Here is a 19,718-nt window from a genome sequence, read left to right as displayed (position 1 = left end):
CTTACTATGAAAATCCTCAAAGGATCTCAACAAGGGGTTCTTCGCCAGATCAGCTTAAGGTTGTTGGAGTGTCGAAATGCATTCAAATTGTGACTTAGTTTTTAGACAATATTGTTGCAGAAACAGCAAATGGAAGAATGACAACCCCTGGCGCCATGAAACTTAGCAGTGCTACCGCAGTCCTCTGATATTTCAGACTTACTTCTGAAAGAGTTCGGCCTAACTAAGGTATCTCGGTTTCAGAGCGACCTCTTGAGAAATTGTCTGAAGGATTGTTTAGATATTGGAAAGAACTTCGGTGAAACGTGTGGTGAAGATTTTTTTTTCACTCGTAATAGATGGCAAAAGCGGGGATGGGAGGGAGGCTCTAGATCTCCTAGTGATGAATCTGTTCTTAAATAAAACCTATTCTTCGCTGGTACTATATAAAGTTACTTGTTTTCGAAATTGGACCCTGGTTCCTGCCTTGAGCAGGCATTATTTTGGGAAGAAAACTTTCGAGCTGGCTTTTTTGCATCTTCTTAGAGTGTCAAACCCACCCTTCTTCCGTAGGAACGTAGGCAGTGTTTTTGAAATTTTGATCTCCCAACTTAATTGAATGAGAATAGTCATTCTGTTGCCTACGTAATCCGCAACGGAATAAGTTTTGAAACCTCAGCAGGTTCGCAGAAAAGGAAGAAATGGAAGCCAAACGTAGTCAGGTCGAAGGAACCAATTGCTTTAGTAAGATATTCCTTTGGTGGCATCCTTTCTTTTGTTAAGTTATCGATCGCTAGTCCGCTTTCCCTGCAATCTTTTTAGTGATGTTAGATTGTTTATGTTGCGCTGCCTTTCCCCGTGCCCTTGATCGCAGCACCTTTGATGGTCAACTCTTTTGGCGCTCAAAACAACAATTTGTCATCCTTTCCGGTCTATACCTGGCGTAGGTCAGGAGGCCAGACAGATTTTAGGGATATCGAATTGGTGGGCCTCGGTGCAAAACCGGGATGTCTGGAGTTCCTTATTTTAGCAGGCCTAGACCGGATACCGGTTGTTGCATCGTTGATAATGATGATGATTTCCTTAAGGTTTTCTATTCTATTTTCTATTCAGGAGCAGCGTGGTGATTTCAGCTTTTGGCATTCGCATCTATTTCTTTGCTTTGATTTTGAGAAAACATTGGATCATCTTCCTCTTTAGCCTTTGTCCCTTTGGCAATGAGGTCGTCCTTTCTGGACCGGGGTCGTCATTTCGTTCGGTCATGGGCGTGATCCTTAAGTCCTTAGCTCCTAGTTTGATTAAACATAACATTAACAACTGTCTTGACTCCTGAATGAGTAGATTATTTCGAATATCGTTTTTAGCTGCTCCCTCATACGATTCTATTTTTGTTTTGTTTTTAAAATGTAAATTCTTTATCTATTCTTCCAAATGAATTTCATCCCCTTAAAAGTAATCTCCGTCCGATAAAACGCACTTTTGTCGACGCCTTTTCCAACAGTGGGAATAATCTCTTTTCGGTGTAGCCTTCAAGACCTTCTTTAATTCGGTTTTTATCTCTTTAATCGTGTCTAAACGGCGTCCCTACTTTGGCCTTTTGAGTTTGCTGAATAGCCAGAAGTCGCACGGAGCCAAATCAGCCGAATACGGTGATTGCGGAATGATATGAGTCGGGATTTTGGCAAAAAAGTCGCGAAGAACCAATGCAGTATGACATGGTGCATTATCGTGATGAAGGAACCAAGATTTGTGTTCATAATTCCGGTCATTTCAGACGAATAGCTTCACGCGAACGACACATCGACGCTCAAATAATATTCTTTGTTGACAGTTTGGCCCGGCGGAAGGAATTCATAGTGTATCACACCACGATAATCAAAGAAACCTGTCAACATGACTTTGATTTTCAATCGACTTTGCCGTGGTCTTTTGGTGTTCCTTCACCTTTTGCACGATATTTGCTGGATTGGTCGATGGTTTTAGGGTCGCATGCGTAAATCCAAGTCTCGTCTCCAGTAATAATACATTTCAGGTGGTCCTGATAGTCAGACAGCAAAGTTTCACACACATCTACGCGACGCTTCTTTTCCAAAAAAATCGAAAAATTCACTTTTGGTTGTTTACAAAGCCACGTGTAGCTCGGACATAATTAAACCTTTTGACAAACAGATGCCTGACAAAGGTTATATATAGTCCTACCAACCTAGGAAGAAAAAATTTACTTGCCTTCCTAATGCCCGGGAGTTCACAGTAGTATGTTAGTTTGAAGAATGGTCCTCGGTGTACCTTTCGCGACTTCCAAACTAACAAAACCGTGGATGGTAGTGGCGCTGGTAAGTGGGCTGTTGATTGTCTGTTTTGTGTGTCCCGATTTGGATTGCGGCGTAGACCAACTTTCTATTCTTTGGTGAGCTGATTTGCAGGATCCTATTAGGGTGAGTTTGGTGTCATTTTCTTCTTTAGTAGTGAACCTGCTATCTAATCAGAAAGATATGTATTGTCTTGGATGGCCACTATTTTCTTGATATTGCAAGGCCGTTCCTAGAGCCATGTGGTCGTTCACGATTGGCGCTTATTTTCTCCGTCTTTTATCAAATATGCAGTGTCGTCTATATCGGTCAGACTTTCCAAATGTCTCTAGGAAGGAGTCATAATCTTGCTATGACGATGCGAACTACGAGGAAAGGACAGAATTTCTAGAAGAGAAGTGAGTAGAATTGCATTGGGAAAATCTGACCCCTCGTGCAAGAGGTCGGGTCCTCTCCTCCTCTTCTTCTTTTTCTTTAGTTTTTGTCTCGTACACAAACGGAGTCGGCTCGTGATCGGTTTCGCCATTTGGCTCTATTAAATGCCTGATCTGGATGCAATCTCGAGGCTCTTAAATCCCCATCCAGCGCCTTCGATGTTCAGATCAATCTTGGCAAAGGAATTCTCGTTAGCGCGAATTGCATCTCTAGGCATATGGTGCGTACATAAAAAGACAGAAAGAACTTTGGCGAGCACCAATCTCAGCTTGATGCTCCTGTTGAGTTCTCTGCATTTCCAGATTTTAGGCAAAACAACAAAGACAGATTTAGTGCTTTTAATGCGTTAGCTAACATCAAGCCCCCCACCAAGAAAGACAAATTGACCAATGCCCTGATCTTCTGGCTCTTAATACAAATGAGAAAAGTACAATGAGCTTTCAGAGTTAGGACCTTGGTTCTGCTTGCCATCCTGGACAAATACCGAACCATCCAGATCCATGAATCTATGAGAAAATAAGCAGATGTAATCACCGTAGTATAAATGTTTGACGAAAGGTGTCACATTCCACTGAAGCCCCTCACGTCCTCCGGGCAAACCAACACGGAATAATAAGAAGGCATAGTTCTGACCATACCATCGAAGACGCCTCTCTTGCAATTTTTCCACGATCGGTCCAACACCATATCGATTGCTGATATCCTCATTTAGAATGTGATCAAAACGTGTCACGCCACTAGTCTAACGCAACATCTTCATCTCCATTACCTCAAGACGTCGTTCATTGTCTTTTATAGTCGGCCAACACTCAGAACCATAAAGGGTGACAGGACGGACGACATTGCGGAAAATTTTCTCCCCAAAATTGCATAATTATTTTTTTTGTTTAAATTAATCCGGGAAAACTCCGTACTCGGAATCATTGCTTCTCCCTTCGATGAGCTTAAACATGGGGCACTGACGAATATCAAGGAAGGATATGTATACCCAGCCATAGCGTATGTTGCGCTGCTATCTGTAATCGAATTCCTCTCTTCCGTTAGTTCTCCCTTTGATAATCTATTTCGGATGCGAGGAATCCATATATTCTCACAAAATTTAACGATGAACAAAAGTCGACATGATTTTCATCCATTTTACAACTAGTCCCGAAACTTGTTACATTGAAGCGTACATGAATCTTTCCTATAAACAACATCGATTATCCGTTTCCAGTTGTGATATTTTATTCAAACCGGCATTTCCGACTGATTTAAAGTCAAATCGAACGCTCAAACCTAGAATTTTCGCATGTTCTACTCTCAACGAATTCCCGCTGCGATAATAGATGAAATTCATTGCAATGTTCCCGCAAATAACCAGATCATTTTGTTTATAACTGAAAAAGTAACAATTTCCACTGAGTTCTACTTTCCGTAGAAGTAGAAAATCTAAATCACGAATCGAGTTCTCATATATTGCCAATCGACAAGCGAAATGTGCTATCTGTTTAATTCCACTTATATAAGAGCCAAGTTAATCAACAATAACGGCATTATCAGGCAATACAACAGTAGCAATAGTAAACTGAGATATATCTTACGCACAGCTAGATATCCAGCTCTGTTCTATGAGAAGGTCTATGGGGTCTATCATAGTTTCAATGTTATGTGGTTTCTGTTTTTCCACCTGGTTCTCACTTACCTGTATGGCGAGTTCAAGCACAAATCCCGACATTCATCAATACTGGCCACATCTTGATAAACGCTATCGACAGTCTTCAGAATACGTCCGGACAAACGTTTAAATTCACAGAGTTTATTTGGCTCTTCGGCACAGTTGTTTTCCAAATAATCAACGCCATCATTAAGCTGGAATGCACTCGATCCGGCCAATGTAATACGGTCCATTTCAGACAATTCGCATGCACCCGTGGCACGGTAGAAGTTTGCCGATCTGTGGAAGATGAAAGAAATTTTTTTATTAGAAAAGAAATTATGCTGAGGAAGGTCGGTAAAAGAAGTGTAAATCAATTGATCCTTGAGTGTGAGGAGTATTCCGGTTGCTAGAAAAGGGTCAGGTCTCGAAAATTTTGAGTCAAAATTGAGCCCCAGTCAAGAGCCGTCTTTCGCGATCGCTTTGGTTCAGGATAAGTTAAAATCGTGAACAGAATTTTCTATTCTAGGGTTAAAATCGTAATAAGTACATCAACGCAATAATAATTCCTTTGAATATACAATAGTTGGATATCACGTTCATCTTAACGACGCAACAGTAGCAACAAAGCCAACAAACCTACAGAATCGATCATTATTACAATTCAAGCTCTCTTGAATTTCGTGAATATCTTCGCAAGTCAGCTACTAGCCCCTCGGCACTCTATAGATAACAATGTCAATGCACAACCGACTATCTGAATAGTAAGATTTTTCAGTTTGTAATAATAATAAAACGCCATCATCAACTCTAACAATTTCCAAGATGGTCCCCTTGCAAGACATGAAAGCGATAAGTGCGCAGACTGCATTTTATGCTGACCGCAGTCTGCATTGCAGTCAAGATCCTCTGATACTTGATTGTTGGCTCAGAAGAGCATCTTGTTACCTTGGCCCTGGAATTATTGAAGTTTTTTGGTTGTCTACTTGCATTTATTATTGTTGTCATCAACATTGGTTGTGCCTATTAACATAAAGCCTTAGTTATGATTGTTGTATGCAGATTGAGGCTGAGGATGAAGAGTTGCGTTGGGTAGGCAGTATCAGCGGAAAGTTTTTGGCCGATGTTAAGTCGGTTTCATATTTCTTTGAGTGCTTTGGGAAAATGTAGGTAAAATCGTGTAAGACGACAAACTGTAGTCATCTGTCCTCCTTTTGATCGAAGAATTGATGGGACTGGGCTAATCCTCGACCTAAAAAAGGTTTGGTTCGTTTGGACCACAACCGGCTTATAAATAGGTGAGAAATTGTCTTTGGCCAGTCTTCGAAAGTTGGGAAAGAAAGTAGATCTTACACTGAAATGGGGATCAAATGGTTCCCGAAATATCGTATCAACATTAAAATCAACAAATTTTGGGCAAAAGGGGAAAATCATCGGGTTTTTAATCTAAAAGATTGCCCCCTACTCCCGATTCAACAGTGATGAAAGAAGTGTTTTCCGTTGATGACTAAAATATTTTCAATAACCCGTATTTCGGGAAGCAATTGTTCCTCAGTGTACTGTTAGTCGCAAATGGGAAATCTTTTTTCGTTTTCAAGATATCCCTCGCTTTTAGTTTTGAAAATTTACCAATCACATCTTTTTGTTGCGAGTGAGACGGAGCGTCCAATATTATACGAGAAGGACCCGCTGAAGTCCTCGCTGGTACATCCAAACCGGTCTAAAAATCGCCAGCTAAACTGTCCCTTCTATAACATCTCCCCTTACAACAAACTGAATATCTTTTCAATTCACAAATCTCCATGATCTTACCTGGGGGCCAGACTCCACACACAGATCTGGTCCATCTCAGCCTCCAGAATCTTGCATTGAATTTATAATAATTCTTTGTAATCATAACTCGTCTACGCAACGCAGCTCGTATATAAAATCGGTGATTGCGCTATCGTTCAAAGCATACAATTCAATTATTATTGTCGTTATTGTTGCTATACATTGTTGTGGCCGGTCATTCGATTCTCAACTCATTGAAAACATGAATTTTATTCCAATTTCAATTGCCTATAGATACTTGAATGTAAAAAGATGCTCCTCGCGGTTGCTCTTGAATTCAAGAAGATACTCAAGAACCCACAACCACGTATAAGGCAACAGGGCATAGTAGGTTTCGATTTCTATTCAAACATGAATTCTTTGTATAGCAAAAGTATTTAAGAGCTATGAAATATCTAGTATCTCTAGATCGGGTCCACTCTGCTCAAGCATTTGTCATCGCCTGGTCCAGTGCCATTCAAGCGGAACCTGATTGTTTTTCCGACTCAACGAAAAATTCAGAGCATAAATTGTTGTTAACTAACAAATTTCGGAAGAAGAAATCAAGTGTATAGAGTGCCAGATTGAATCTTCAGAGAAAAATCTTTTGAATGCCGCTTTCGATGCAAAAAGATCTATATGTATCTATCCGAAGAGGGTGGGGGGAGATGAAAAACGTAAAAGCATTGCGATGCGTTCCATTTCGGAAAAGTAGCTAAAATTGCTGATAGAGTCGGCAAAAGTAGTAGCACCAATTGAAAGGGGCAAAGAAACCTGTCGAACTTTTCCATTGAGATTAAACATTTAGGCACATCTACTTATAACACTGAGATTTTCAACGGTATTTTTTTTAGGTTTTAGATTTGTTCAACAGCATTGTTTTCGGTTTGAAATCGCAAAGTGTGAAGTGAATGATGAATGAATGTTGCATTTTTCTCCAATGATTGTTTGGGGAAAATTTTTTTTAGAAAGGATTTGGTTCGAGGTCAGCCGTAAATTTACGTAGAAACTGGTGAATTTTTTTTCGCTGAGGTGATGATGCAGTTTAGATTGAAGGTAGGCAAACTTGGAGCGTAGATTTTTTAATTAGAGGGTCGAATTTGTAATGGCTTGAATGGCTTGCGTTTGGATACGGCAATCTGGTTGATAAATTGTTTACTTAGTCAAGAGGTCGATTACTCCTCAGTTGGGTCTTAGGCGCTTAGCTTCAAGCAAAGGGGGTTTGGTAGAATTTTTCGTCCTGGTTGTAATGGTTACCAGGTACCGAATTAGTTTGACGGTGGATAGTAAGGTCACTAGATTATTAATTGATGGATCAAGGGTTTCTTCCTTGTAGGAATGAATACATCCCTTTTGTAAATCTAACCTTTTCCTAGAAAACCTGACCCCTTTGCACTTCAGATTCTATCATTCAAAAGTCGACGTTTTTCCTGGACCTACCCCGTGCTATAGAGTATGCGTCCTCGCTGAGAAAATGGTGTGTTGTAAGGCAAAGGGCACGCAGCTTTAAATGGTTATTTTCGGGAAGAATCGTTTGCAATGCAAAGGGAAGGACTTTTCGTATATTTTAAGGCCACTCCGATATAGAGACAGATCGAATCTTAACTAAGCGCTTATTGCTTCTTAAGAAACGGGTCCACATGACTGTGATCAGTTTTCTTTCGCGTTAACATTTTCCCTGGTAGCTAGCAGAAAAAAGCATGAGTATATACGTATAGCCAAACGGGAGGAATGCATCTACCACTAAGTAGCAAACAAACTAACAATTGCGCCATAAAAAGTTATTTCTCGCCACTATGGCATTGACAGTTGAGGGAGACACTTTACGGTGCACCAATATTGTAGAAGCAGAGTGAATACATTTGGCGAAGCTCTTACTGCACCTGGACACACGGAGGCTCACATTTTTCTTTGGTTTGGAGGAAATCACTAAAATTCTAGAATTACTGCATTCCTGTGTTACCAATGCCAGCCACGTGAATCTTTCTAACATAAAATTTCAATATTGATGGAAAATTTCTTTGACGCTCGAAAATATCAAAGCTCATGAAGATGGTATGATATAATGGGATCTCACAAGCGTTTGCAAATTCTGAATTGGCAACAAAATGTGGTGGGACTAGAAGGGAATTATTCATCATGAAGCACAATTATTGTTCATCGGAGGATCGTACCTCGAGTCTACAGTGATCTATTAGATTAACATTTATAAGAAAGCGGTTTGGACCAAAGGGCGGGACGTTCTTCTCAATCAATATCCGACGTATAGTCCAGAAGTATCACCCCCTCCCCTCTCTCAATATTTATCCCTGCTGGTAGTTATTCCTCTATCTTTTTTTCCACGAGGTTTTGCTTTGCTTCTCTTCCTTTTGCAAACAAACGAGAAAACCTAGTTCCTCTACTCACACCTTAACTTCGCTGATTCTACTATATCCCCTCCCCTCCCGAAACTGTAACCGAGGTTCGCACACAGGGCTCAAAGCTAATGTCGCGAAGCTAACGCCTCAATCACCTCGATCATTGCGCCTTTCATCGCGTTTCTGGCTGGAAACCGTTTAAAAAAAAAACTCATTACTACTTGGAGTACTTCGGAGTACTTGTCAAGACTGGTCATTCCGAAATGATCGGCAATGCTTCGCAAAAATTCTTTCAAAAGTTTAATCTTTTTCATCGGAGCAATTTCTTTACTTTTCGCCGGACATAAAACGGCAAGTCTCATTTCATCTACGTGTTTGTTGGCTGTATGGTAAAATCAGCCCTTCGTTTTTCGCCGGTTATCATGTTCTACCTGTGCGCCACGGCCTTTCTAACTGTAGACACAAAACATTGACCATTAACTTTATTTTTTCGTGAAGATAGTGGCCATCATTATCACAGAAAATCTCATTAACAAAACATAGATCAATCTTTCTAAAGTTTCTTTTCACAGCCTGGTCCTTTTGGATAATTTTTGCTTTCCTGGAACGCAATCTTTTCCAGAAGTACTTTAATAGCCATTAGTACATACAGGGAGCGCACTTTTTGGGCTCGAATAGAGAAGTCTGTATTGCGCTTGCAAAGTCCAATCCGGGACGTTGTGTGAGGTTCTCGTATAGTCGTTTTTAATGATAACTGGTTTTTAGACCACAACCACCTCAAACATGGAAGAATACGTAAACGGAGCTGTGAAATCCTCTTGTAGATTCAGAAAATATTCAACTTGGATGCATTGCCCCAGCTATGCTGGAAACTGACCCAGCTTGCTGGTAACAACCGTCATTTTGTAAAGATCCTCGAAAGCTTATCGAGCACAGTTGTCATTTGGATTGCTTCGGACAAGGTTGCTCCTCTTTAATATGATTTGAATTAACACCGGTGTATTGTTGTGTCTCCAAAACATTTCCTTACTTTCGAATTGTCCTTCATTTTACATCCCACTTATCCTCTATGCAGTGTTTAAGTCACTTATCTACCTCCATAGCATTTGGCCACTCGTCCTGGAGAATGACTAAAACCAGAAAGGGTCCATGGCAATGTTATTTTGGGCTGAAATAAATGTCAAAAAGGAGCAGCATTTGAGAATAACCTAAACTAGTATTAGCACCTCTTCAAACGCAAACAAAATACCTTTCATTAGTGGAAGGAATTCCTGGAGTAACTCCTCGCGTAGCGGCATCGTACTTCTTTCAAAAGCAAACAATTTGTCCATAACATAAGGGGTATGATCTCATTAGAGCCATATCATTCGCAGCGATGCTAATTTGCTGACCAAAACTATATATGCCTTCTGTCCACTCCTTGGTGGAGTATAGCCCTTGCGCATACGAAGAGAACTTTCGGAATCTTCTCTGAAATAGGATCTACTCAAGAAGTCGGAAAGTTCTATGGAGCCATTTTGTGGATATCGGTCGAGTATTCCCTTAGTTTTGACATGACTGCCCAGTATATAAACTCAAATAACTTTTCCTCTTCTAACATTTATACCAAGTGAAGTACAGAAGATTGTTTTTTGGCACCATCAAATATCAATTGGTGTTCCTCAAAGGAGTGTATTGGCCCCAATGCGTACAGAACACTTCTCACTTAAAATCTCCCTGCATACATAATCCCCACAGCGTGACATTTGCTGACGATATAGCAATTTTGAACACCGATTTACATTGTCAAGCAGCAGGAAGCAATACTCAGCTTTTCCAACGACACCTATTCAAATGTAAGGTTGAAGGCAAATGACCACCTGGCAAAGCCCGGAGCAAATGGGAGAACTCAGTGGACAACATGAGTTACACTCTGTTTGGCTGAATACTCTACTACTCTATTATTCGTTCGACGGAAAAGAAAGGGGGCGAAGAGTTCAGGAGGCGAAGGGTTGTCTTTTGGACCGCGGCGCCATAGAAGAAGATCTGTCATAACGAGTTCCGTCAAATGTAGTGTGGACAGTAATTTGTGCTTCAGAGGGGAAATCCCACGAGGGCTTCAAGATATCAATATTCAGGTGAAGAGGCTGCAGATTTAACAAATATGTATAGATCAACGTTGACTAACGGTCCGAATATATAACATGGAGTGCGATCAAAAAGTTCCGGGAATAAGCCAAAAAAGATAAAATGCGAACCAAAAGAGAGGCTTGAATGGTTCAATTTTCTACCCCTCAAATCCATGTTAGAATGGTCTCGCAGGCTGGGTCTTTTCCGAAAAGAGTCCTCAGTTCACTTCTCCGACTCATCCACACGCTCCTATTGGAGAAAATGATTCCGAATCCAGAAACTGCCACGGAGCGGAAGTGTCCTTTTGGAATTGTCCCTGCTTTGAATATTCCGAGGGTGAGCTGTCTGTAAGATTGTTTTCAACCAGGTCAGTCCAAATACCCTTCTTTCTTGATTTTCAAAGGTGTAGCTAAATAGTACTACAGATGATTTTAGATCGCTTAGATCAGTTTCGCTGATTTCGTGAAACCTATTTCGAACACCGTCTCCCGACAAGTGATGGAACTAGCAAACGGAGAGTGTTACATGATTAAGTTCTACCCTAAACTCGGCAAGAATAAGTTAGAAGTGAAAACAATTTGGGTTTTCTTGGTTGGTTCTAAGGATTTGGTCCGCTAGGTGTTTGTACCTCCAAAACAGAACTATTAACATTGCCTTTTACGTGGATATTCCTGGAAGTAGTGTGCCATTGTGCGCACCCAATCCGTTATCTCTTAGGAAGAATATTTTGTCAGGGCGAGACCTTGACGGGTCAAACCGTCATAAGCCTCCAGATGGTTCTGGCTGAGATAACGTCTTTTGAGTGATTAATACTTTGAAAAGGCTGGCCAACAAAGGAATGGGGAACTCTTAAAATATCTTTCTTTTAATGAAAAGCTAGTCCATAGCAAGGGGATGCAGAGAGGGAAGGTAATAGCAGTTATCTTGCTTTGAAGTGAGTTGTTGATTGTAGTGGCTTCAATGACATGATTTTAGCATTGCGCTGCTTATGTCTTTCAGATCTCGCTGATCATGATATATCAAAAGGACTCCTAGGTACCCCAAATTCCAAAGGCGATTACAAGAGTTTAAGAAAAGTCCAAACTCTCCCTTACTCCAATGGGGAATATCCTTGTAGTTGTCGAAGAAGTTCTTCCTCTACATCCAATACTTGGATCCGGTAGAGAGATTTGCAGCATAGCCACTTGGTGTTCAGTTGGTCGCTAACTCTTTATTGCCATAATTCAGTGAACATCCCTGCCTATCTGATTTCTAGATTACTGCTTGTTTGTTTAGGGGCTATATCTTTCAGGATATAAATCATGTGGTTATCCAGCAACAACTGAAATTAACAAATAGCTTGCGGTGCCTGAATTGTTCTTTTTAGCTAGTCAAGTCTGAATACTACATTTTTGGTTGGTATCCTGAAGCCACTAAAGTTCTTTTTACAAAAAAGACGTAGTCAAGGCAGAACCCATTTGTGGCTTGATTTTTCATCTGTATGTATTGGGAAATTCGGTTCAAAGAATTCAGTGGGGAAATTAACGCAGTTTGGTCCTGCGAGGAGTGTAATTTGGGCGCAATCGTGTTCACTTCTATTAAAGCAAATTGTTACGCCTTTTCTGTAACCGAAATTAAGGGACATGTTTTTCTCAATTTGTTTGGTCCAGAGGTGAAAAAATGGGGGATCGATTTTTTATTGGCCAGAAAGTGGAAGGATACTTACTTCCACCGCGCTCAGGCGCTGACAACAGCACTTTTTATTTACTTTCAGCAAGTACAGAGGCCCTTTTGATATTTTTGACTAAGCGATCCCCGTAGTGAGGCGAAGCAAAATAGGATTCCTAGTACAAAAGGGACGTCAGTATGACAAAACATGAAACGAGTCCCTCGAGTGCTACCAACACGTAAGCCTATCAAGGGAAGGTTTAAATGAAATGATGAACAATACTTGACAGTAATGTCAATAAACGGTAACAAGTTCTCCCATTGTTGAGAACTAAGAGACTAGTTTCTTCAGTGGGGTTGGGTACATCAATATTGAGAAAATGCAGCAATTCTTTTACTGACTGTACATTGCAATGGACCAATTGCCCACCAAAGCCCGCTGTACAATAATCGCGAAGGAGTTTAAGCTAGTATATTTAGTGGAGATGGGAAACACTTTTCCGATGTGGTTGTTGGGCTATGCTTTATTTAGTTGTACACAACAATCATAAATCAGTATCTATTGCTTGACTACCACTTCTTGGTTCAAAAGAGGACACACTCATGTGTGTAGAGGGTGCCAATTATACCGATTTTATACTATGATTGGTTGGAGCGTAGAAGTAGGCCGAGAATGTGTGATTTATACTTTCTAGCGGTGAATCCTCGGACGCACTCTACGTCTAGGGGAGAACAGCAAGTAACGAACTCTATGACGGATCAAAGGAGTCAAATAGGGAAATATATGAAGATTTGAAAACTTGGCATTTGTATCCTGAAGCCTTTCAAAGTATGCTCTCAGCCCAGTTATTTGCGGTTAGCTCCCTGTTCATGTTTCATGGTAGCTGTGGTTACGTCAATACAACGGACAAGGTTCCTTGTAGGCTCAATGGGTAGAGTTCCTCGTTATAACTCGGGAGCTGTACCCGTTAATTATGACAGAGCGGTTTGATACGCCTCGCATTCACTGTCATGAATACTAAGCCTGCACTCAGTACAAACCAGTACTGCTGTGCTAACCATGGCGGGGCTTTGATTCTGCTCGCCAACTCAATCAACATCTGAAGAGGATCGTGGGATTACGCATCTACGTCAGGTTCTCACATTAAACCCCCAGGACCTTCATGTTCTTTACTTCAGAGTGCTATTCCTACGTACTCGAGGTGGATAATCAGATAATCAGAATCTGCCAGGAACTCCTCTGAATTGACTCTAGCCACGGAGCTTCATCGGAGGTTATCTGGTATCATGGGAGCCGGGATGATCCTCTGAAAGCACATGCTCCAGGAGAATTTGTAGAGGATGTGCTTTCGGTTCGGTTATCTGTGGTTGCCCTCCTTGTAGAACTTTCATGGTGGCTATGGTTAGGCTCATATTGCGGGTAGAGGTCAGTTCGTGCCCAAAGGAGATCGTGGAATTATGTGTACATGGCAGGCACTCACGTGAAACCCTCATAACCATCATGCCCTCTCTTCCACCTAAGCACTTGAATGAGATGCTTAGTGCCATGTCCTTAACTATGTAAACCAGCTTCTCTGCTGTGTACCCTGAAACAGGTTGCAATCTGAAACTGAGATCGCTACGAGCACAGTTTGAAGTTCTCCATCCACCAAGATTAAACTGGTACTTCGCTTCCTAAATTTACTGGACAACCTATAATTCCCTACGATTAATCCAAAACTGATCAAGATACCGAAAGGCAACTTAGCCATCACTGTATCAAGCCCTATCCCGCAAGATCTGATTATTCAGCAATTACTCTAGAGAAAAAGTTCCCTTAAATCAACTTCATTCCATCACATTACGGTAATGATTCCTCCCCGAAACTGTTATACCCGGCATTCCTTCACTAAATATTTGTTTAATTTTGAATGTTCTGAACACATCAACAATCATTAGAATCCACTCAGATACACACAGTCCCAAAGGCTAGTAAATCATTTTCTAATTTGTTCCGTTAAAATGGCAGCGAGCCTAAGGAAAAAATCACCTGTCCAACCGGTACCGCAATGATTAGTAAAAGATCTTCTTCGGATAATGATATTTAATCTATACACAGGTAGTCTTTACAGCGATCGGTAGAACGAAACCTCCATTGTTTCAAGCCTCTGATGAAGAAGAATCTCATTCACTGATTCGCCTGACTTCCCATTTTGATTGTTTCAGGGACGTAAATTCCGGATGATGAGGTGATACTTTAATGATGACTTTATTTCGAATTGATTCGGTTACAATGCATAATTCTAACTGGAAAAGTATCTAGAACAGTTACTCATTTTTCCATCAAAAGTTCGGAAAAATTCATTAAGAATAATTTGAACTTTGAAAAAAGATTCAGGAAAAACAGTAAGATTGCCCAACCCGCATTGTATTGATGACAAGTGAATTTCAAGCATCAAGTTTCGCTGAACAGATACAATAGTATCTTTTTTTGTGGCATGTCCAAATATTGATATACATGGCTGCAAATTGCGAATCATTTGCGCAGATTTGTTGAGTTGAGCAAGTGTTTAGCCATTTTGTTTGCGGTTTGGTTACGACCACGATGACTAGGGGGTATTGTCAGCAAATTCGGGAGCGTTGTGTTATGGTCACGGTTTGTTGGGTTTCTGACTCTATTTTTGCATCAAAAACCCCCAGAAGAAGCTACTATGCTGGAACTATGTAGGAATTAGATGAGGCATCATGCCTGGAGTCATTCATCTGTTCTTAACCAGCTTACCAAGAACATATTAGTACCCATATAGACATATCACATTTCATTATAACGAATATTAGACAATTCTGGTAAAACAGTTAGATTCCATCTTGGACTTTGCTTTTTTTTCGCTTCTTCTTCATTTTGTGTTTTGATTTTTTCTTGAAACGGAAATTCTTCACGGAGATCAAGTTCAGGTGTAGACTCGTCTAAGAGTTCATGTTCATTCTGATATCAAAAACGGTGGAAAGGTTTGGGTCGTTTGAGCTGAGATTGGAAAACGGAAAAGTGAAGAGTAACAAGTTTATTATGAAAAATTAGGTCCAATCTTAAAGTAATTTAGATACGGATTGAAAGAATGGAAATAAAGCAAATTACAATGGCCTATTATCAGGTGCATAGCTGGTCCGGTGATTACCTTTTTTTGCTGGGACGTGTGGGGGCCCAAATTATTACAGAAGTAGTTCAAATTTTCAGCTTTTAATGGTATCCAAATAGACCGCCCATTGGTTGTTCGCATTTAATATAAGATTCTGTTAGATAATTACAATAAATTTTTTTCACGTGTAGAGGAATTCATAAGAAGAGCTTTCAATTTTCTTTTAATTGAAACGACAAAGAAATGCGTTGTTCGGAAAAAAAATGCCGAAGAAAGGTCGATCTTATCATAGGCATTGTAAGGAAAAGTACTTTAGTATCTGCTAGAAAAAATACCAACTTTTTTACACACGCTACCAAATTGAGATAGTCCAACACTAGGGTCAGATAAAGGAAATGAATTTTAATTTAAAATTCAATTATTCTTTGAGTCCGTACAACCAAAATCACAATTGTAATGTGATTTCTCCCATGTCTACTTACAAAGATATTTTATAGAAATGAATGGAAACCGTGCAAAAATATATGAAACATCACAAGCGTCAAAGGCATATTGTCGCTTGTATTAAGAAAAATTATTAATCACGTGTCTAGCCATTCAAAACCTGGAATAATTGCACAGGGAGAGTGTGGCTGATGATTTCATGGGGCTTACCGTTGATTAATATAATTGCTCATAGTTGATTGCCTTCTACAGACGTCTAGCACTTTTTTTTATAGAAAAATAATTAGGTTGTGGCCCTCTGTGTTTGGAAATGAGGAGAATAACTGTCTTTTATTAGATGCGGGTAATTTTGATTAGAAATTGCATAAGTTTTTATGGAAATTTTGATTGTGAGTCTGGGAAGATGGGAGATATCTTTGATAGATGTGCACGGTACCTGTGTGGTGATTTTTTTTTCAATTTGTTGCAATATTCGGAAAAGAGCATGCCGCTGCAGCTAAATATGGGAGTAGTTCTCTAACAGCACCTGTTAGTCAACGCATTTTAAGGTTCTGTGTATATCAAAACCTTATTAAAATCGATTCACTGTTTGTCTGTCTGTCTGTCACACGCACTTTTCTTCAAAACGGCTAAACCAATCCGAAAAAAAAATTTGCTGGGCATATGGGAACTATGAACTCCGACGCATACAGTGAGGGACATAAATTTAGGTGGAGTTTAAAGGGGGGCTCCACATACTTGCAAAATTTTTTTTCACCGAATATTGTCATGTGGGGTATCAGATGACAGGTTTCAATTGGTACTTTTCGAATCAGTTTTGACGTGAATTGCGAAGTGCGCAAGTAAGGAGTCAACATGTGCGCACTTAAAGTGAGACAGGACTCATTTTCGGAAACTATCCGACCCGAAAATCCGAAAAAAATTAGGAAGGTGCGCTTAGATTAAATCTAGGCCTCAAAATATGTCCCATTCCGATATCTGCATCAAATAAACTTACTAATAGTAGGTAGGTAGGTAAGTAGGTATCAGTGGCCGCTCCGAGGAGCCCAATTAGCGCTGTGGTGTGCCGTTTTGATGCCACAAACTCCTAAGACAGTGACTGCTGTTATAGGAGCAGGAAGGCAGAGTTTAGCCGGCTCGGATCTTCAGGGCCAGCCCGTAGCATTCACGAAGGAAAGCTGCTCTCCCACCCTGCAGCTAGAAATCTCTCTGAGGTCCCCAAAGAATGGTTTAGCTAGCTAGACAGGTAAACCTGACTCTAGCTAGAGATGGGCAATCGCAGAGAAAGTGCATTAGGTGAAATAATAAAAAACTTCTTGTTTCTTTTTCTTTGGTGTGGATATTTATTCTTGCAAATATCGATATTTCGGGAACCACTTGTTCCCTTCATCAGTGCTAACAAGAACTTGTTAGCAATGGTGGAGTTTTTTATTATTTCAGATAATTAATGTTTGGAAACACCGCATAATTTCACTCAGAGTGCATTAGGGTTTCCCTTCCTTCTCCGAATGCCGAGCCTGGTAGCATGATCCCCTATGGGCCAGGGCCCCGTGCAGACCGCCATAATCTTCAATGCATTTGCACCCATCTGGCACAGGAGCCCCCGTGATCGGGCTACGTTATAAGCGGGTCAAATTCTCCTTGACTTGGCACAGCTCGTAAGCCTTCGCTATCTAAGGCCCGCGACTGCTAGGTGGTGCGAGTAGACTTGGCCCCCGGCAGCCGCCAGCGGAACACCGACTGTATTAGCCAAAGGACTGCCAAGAGCGGAGCCTCGTCTGGCCAATCCGTCAGCCCGCTCATTCCCCTCTATGTTCCTATGCTCGGGAACCCAGAGGAGAGAGACCTTGAGCGTGCCGCCCAAACGGTTCAGCGCGTAAAGACGCTGCCCCACCAGCCTGGAAGATGTCGTCGCTGAGTACAAGGCCTTGATGGCCACTTGGCTGTCAGTCGGAATGACTTTGTTACGCTTGGGGCTCGAATCTCGCTCCAGTCATCGACAGACTTCCAATATCGGCAGCACTGCCGCTTGGAATACGCTGGCAAAATCTGGGAGACCATACGACTTGGATACACGGTGTGTATTCGAGAAAACTCCGCGCCGAATCTACAGGGGATCTTTGATCCATCGGTAAAAAATACTTAGTCATAACCTTGCAACATGCCACCGGTCTTCCGTTTTGCCCTAATTGGAAGGTCCACAACAAAGTTTCTCGTGCAATCCAGCTTGCGTGTGGTATAGTCCGTGAGGAATGCCCAGATTTTCCGAGGTGTTTCGTCTAGGATGTTGCTGTGGCCGTAGGACTTCGCTGCCCAGCATCCGGACTTACTTAGTCTGACAGCATTGCACGCTGCAACGTATTTAATGTGGAGGTCTAGGGGGGAGATGTAGGAGTACATTGAGAGCATCTGCCGTGCAGGACTGCAGAGCCCCAGTAGCACCTGCACACGCGGTTCTGCGGCTATTAAGCTTCATCCTATTGTATTTTTTCCTCAAAGCTTGCCACCCTACAATAGAGCCATACGTTAGGATTGGACGTAATAATATATTACCAAATTTTAGAAATTGACTAGAAAGCCCCCTGAGGACTAACAAATTTCGCATCAGCGTAGATTATAATATTTTGTAAAATTTCAAATTTCGTGGAAATCTGGCCACTAACGCCAAAGTTGTAGCAATTCAAACTTATCAATTTCGTGCGAATTTACCGCATCCTAGGCACAAATAAGATGCTGAAGTCATAACGAGAATAATTGACATTCGAGTGGAATATTGTGTAAAACAAAACCTTATTGAAATCGGTTTACTGTCTGTCTGTCTGTCTATCCATCTCTCTGTCTGTCTGTCCGTCACATGCATTTTTTTTGGAGACTGTAGCAGCGATTGACACCAAATTTGGTAAAAAGGTGGAGACTGTGAACGCTCACGTATACATTGAATTATATCCTTTTACGTCGAATTTAAGGGAGGTCCCCATACATGCAAAAGGGAAGTGTACATTTTTTTTTCATCAAATACAGTCACGTGTGGTATCAAATGAAAGGTATCGGTCGGTACTTTCCGAAGCTGGGCTTAGTTTTGACATTTATTGGAAAGGCGGGGAGTGCTTCTTATATTCATCCCAGCATCATGAAATTTTGCTGCATAGGCTATAATATAGAGCTTGATCATCCTAATTTTGGTGGAAAATTCAGGATGTTAAATGTCAATATCACCTGAAAGTGAATATTCTCACATAATATAGGCGCATATTACGTGTTACGTACTGATGGGACAAATTCACACTCAAATGTCTTTGTAAAGGAAATACACAAAATCTTTCATACCTGAAGCGCCAACTTCCGTTTTCCCGTTTTGTATCTGTTGTAGGTTAGGTTCTTCACAATTACTAATAATATTATGGTAAACTCCGAGTGTGTAACATATGCTGTCGGCTATCATCAATACAGTGCTTTCCATCAAATGATTTATTTAAATCTTTTTCTTTTTCTGCAGCCTTTCGTTTACAAGTGGGGTCGGCTCGTTGTGATCGGTTTCGCCATTTGGCTCTATCGAATGTCTCATCTGGGTGCAATCTCGAGGCTTTTAAATCCCCATCCAGCGTATCAAGCCACCGTTGTTTCGGCCTGCCTTTTTGTCGTTTACCATCGACTTCAATGTTCAGATCAATTTTGGCAAGTGACTTCTCGTTTGCACGAATTGCGTGACCATACCATTGAAAACTTCTCTCTCGCAATTTTTCCACGAACGGTGCAACCCCATAACGATCGCGGATATCCTCATTTCGGATGTGATCAAAACGTGTCACGACACTAGACCAACGCAACATCTTCGTCTTCATTACCGCAAGACGCTGTTCATTGTTTTTTATAG

The 19,718-nt window shown here is 41.0% G+C and overlaps 2 protein-coding genes across 7 annotated transcripts in view; one reads left to right on the top strand and one right to left on the bottom strand.

Moving 5' to 3' along the window:
• The window catches only part of LOC119650660 (autophagy-related protein 16), a 440,786-nt gene that overhangs the window by 49,046 nt on the left and 372,022 nt on the right, over positions 1 to 19,718 (top strand). The gene's annotated exons all lie outside the window — the stretch shown is intronic.
• LOC119650659 overlaps positions 1 to 19,718 on the bottom strand; it is a 220,773-nt gene that overhangs the window by 4,348 nt on the left and 196,707 nt on the right. For both annotated transcript variants that reach the window (XM_038053594.1, XM_038053595.1), the window contains one exon: positions 4,408 to 4,659. In XM_038053594.1, coding sequence (XP_037909522.1) covers positions 4,408 to 4,659 — 252 coding nt within the window. The remainder of the gene's footprint in view (positions 1 to 4,407; positions 4,660 to 19,718) is intronic.

The sequence above is a fragment of the Hermetia illucens genome, chromosome 3 (assembly GCF_905115235.1).
Source record: "Hermetia illucens chromosome 3, iHerIll2.2.curated.20191125, whole genome shotgun sequence".
Taxonomy (NCBI): Eukaryota; Metazoa; Arthropoda; class Insecta; order Diptera; family Stratiomyidae; genus Hermetia; species Hermetia illucens.
This window is presented reverse-complemented; position numbering and strand designations above follow the sequence as displayed.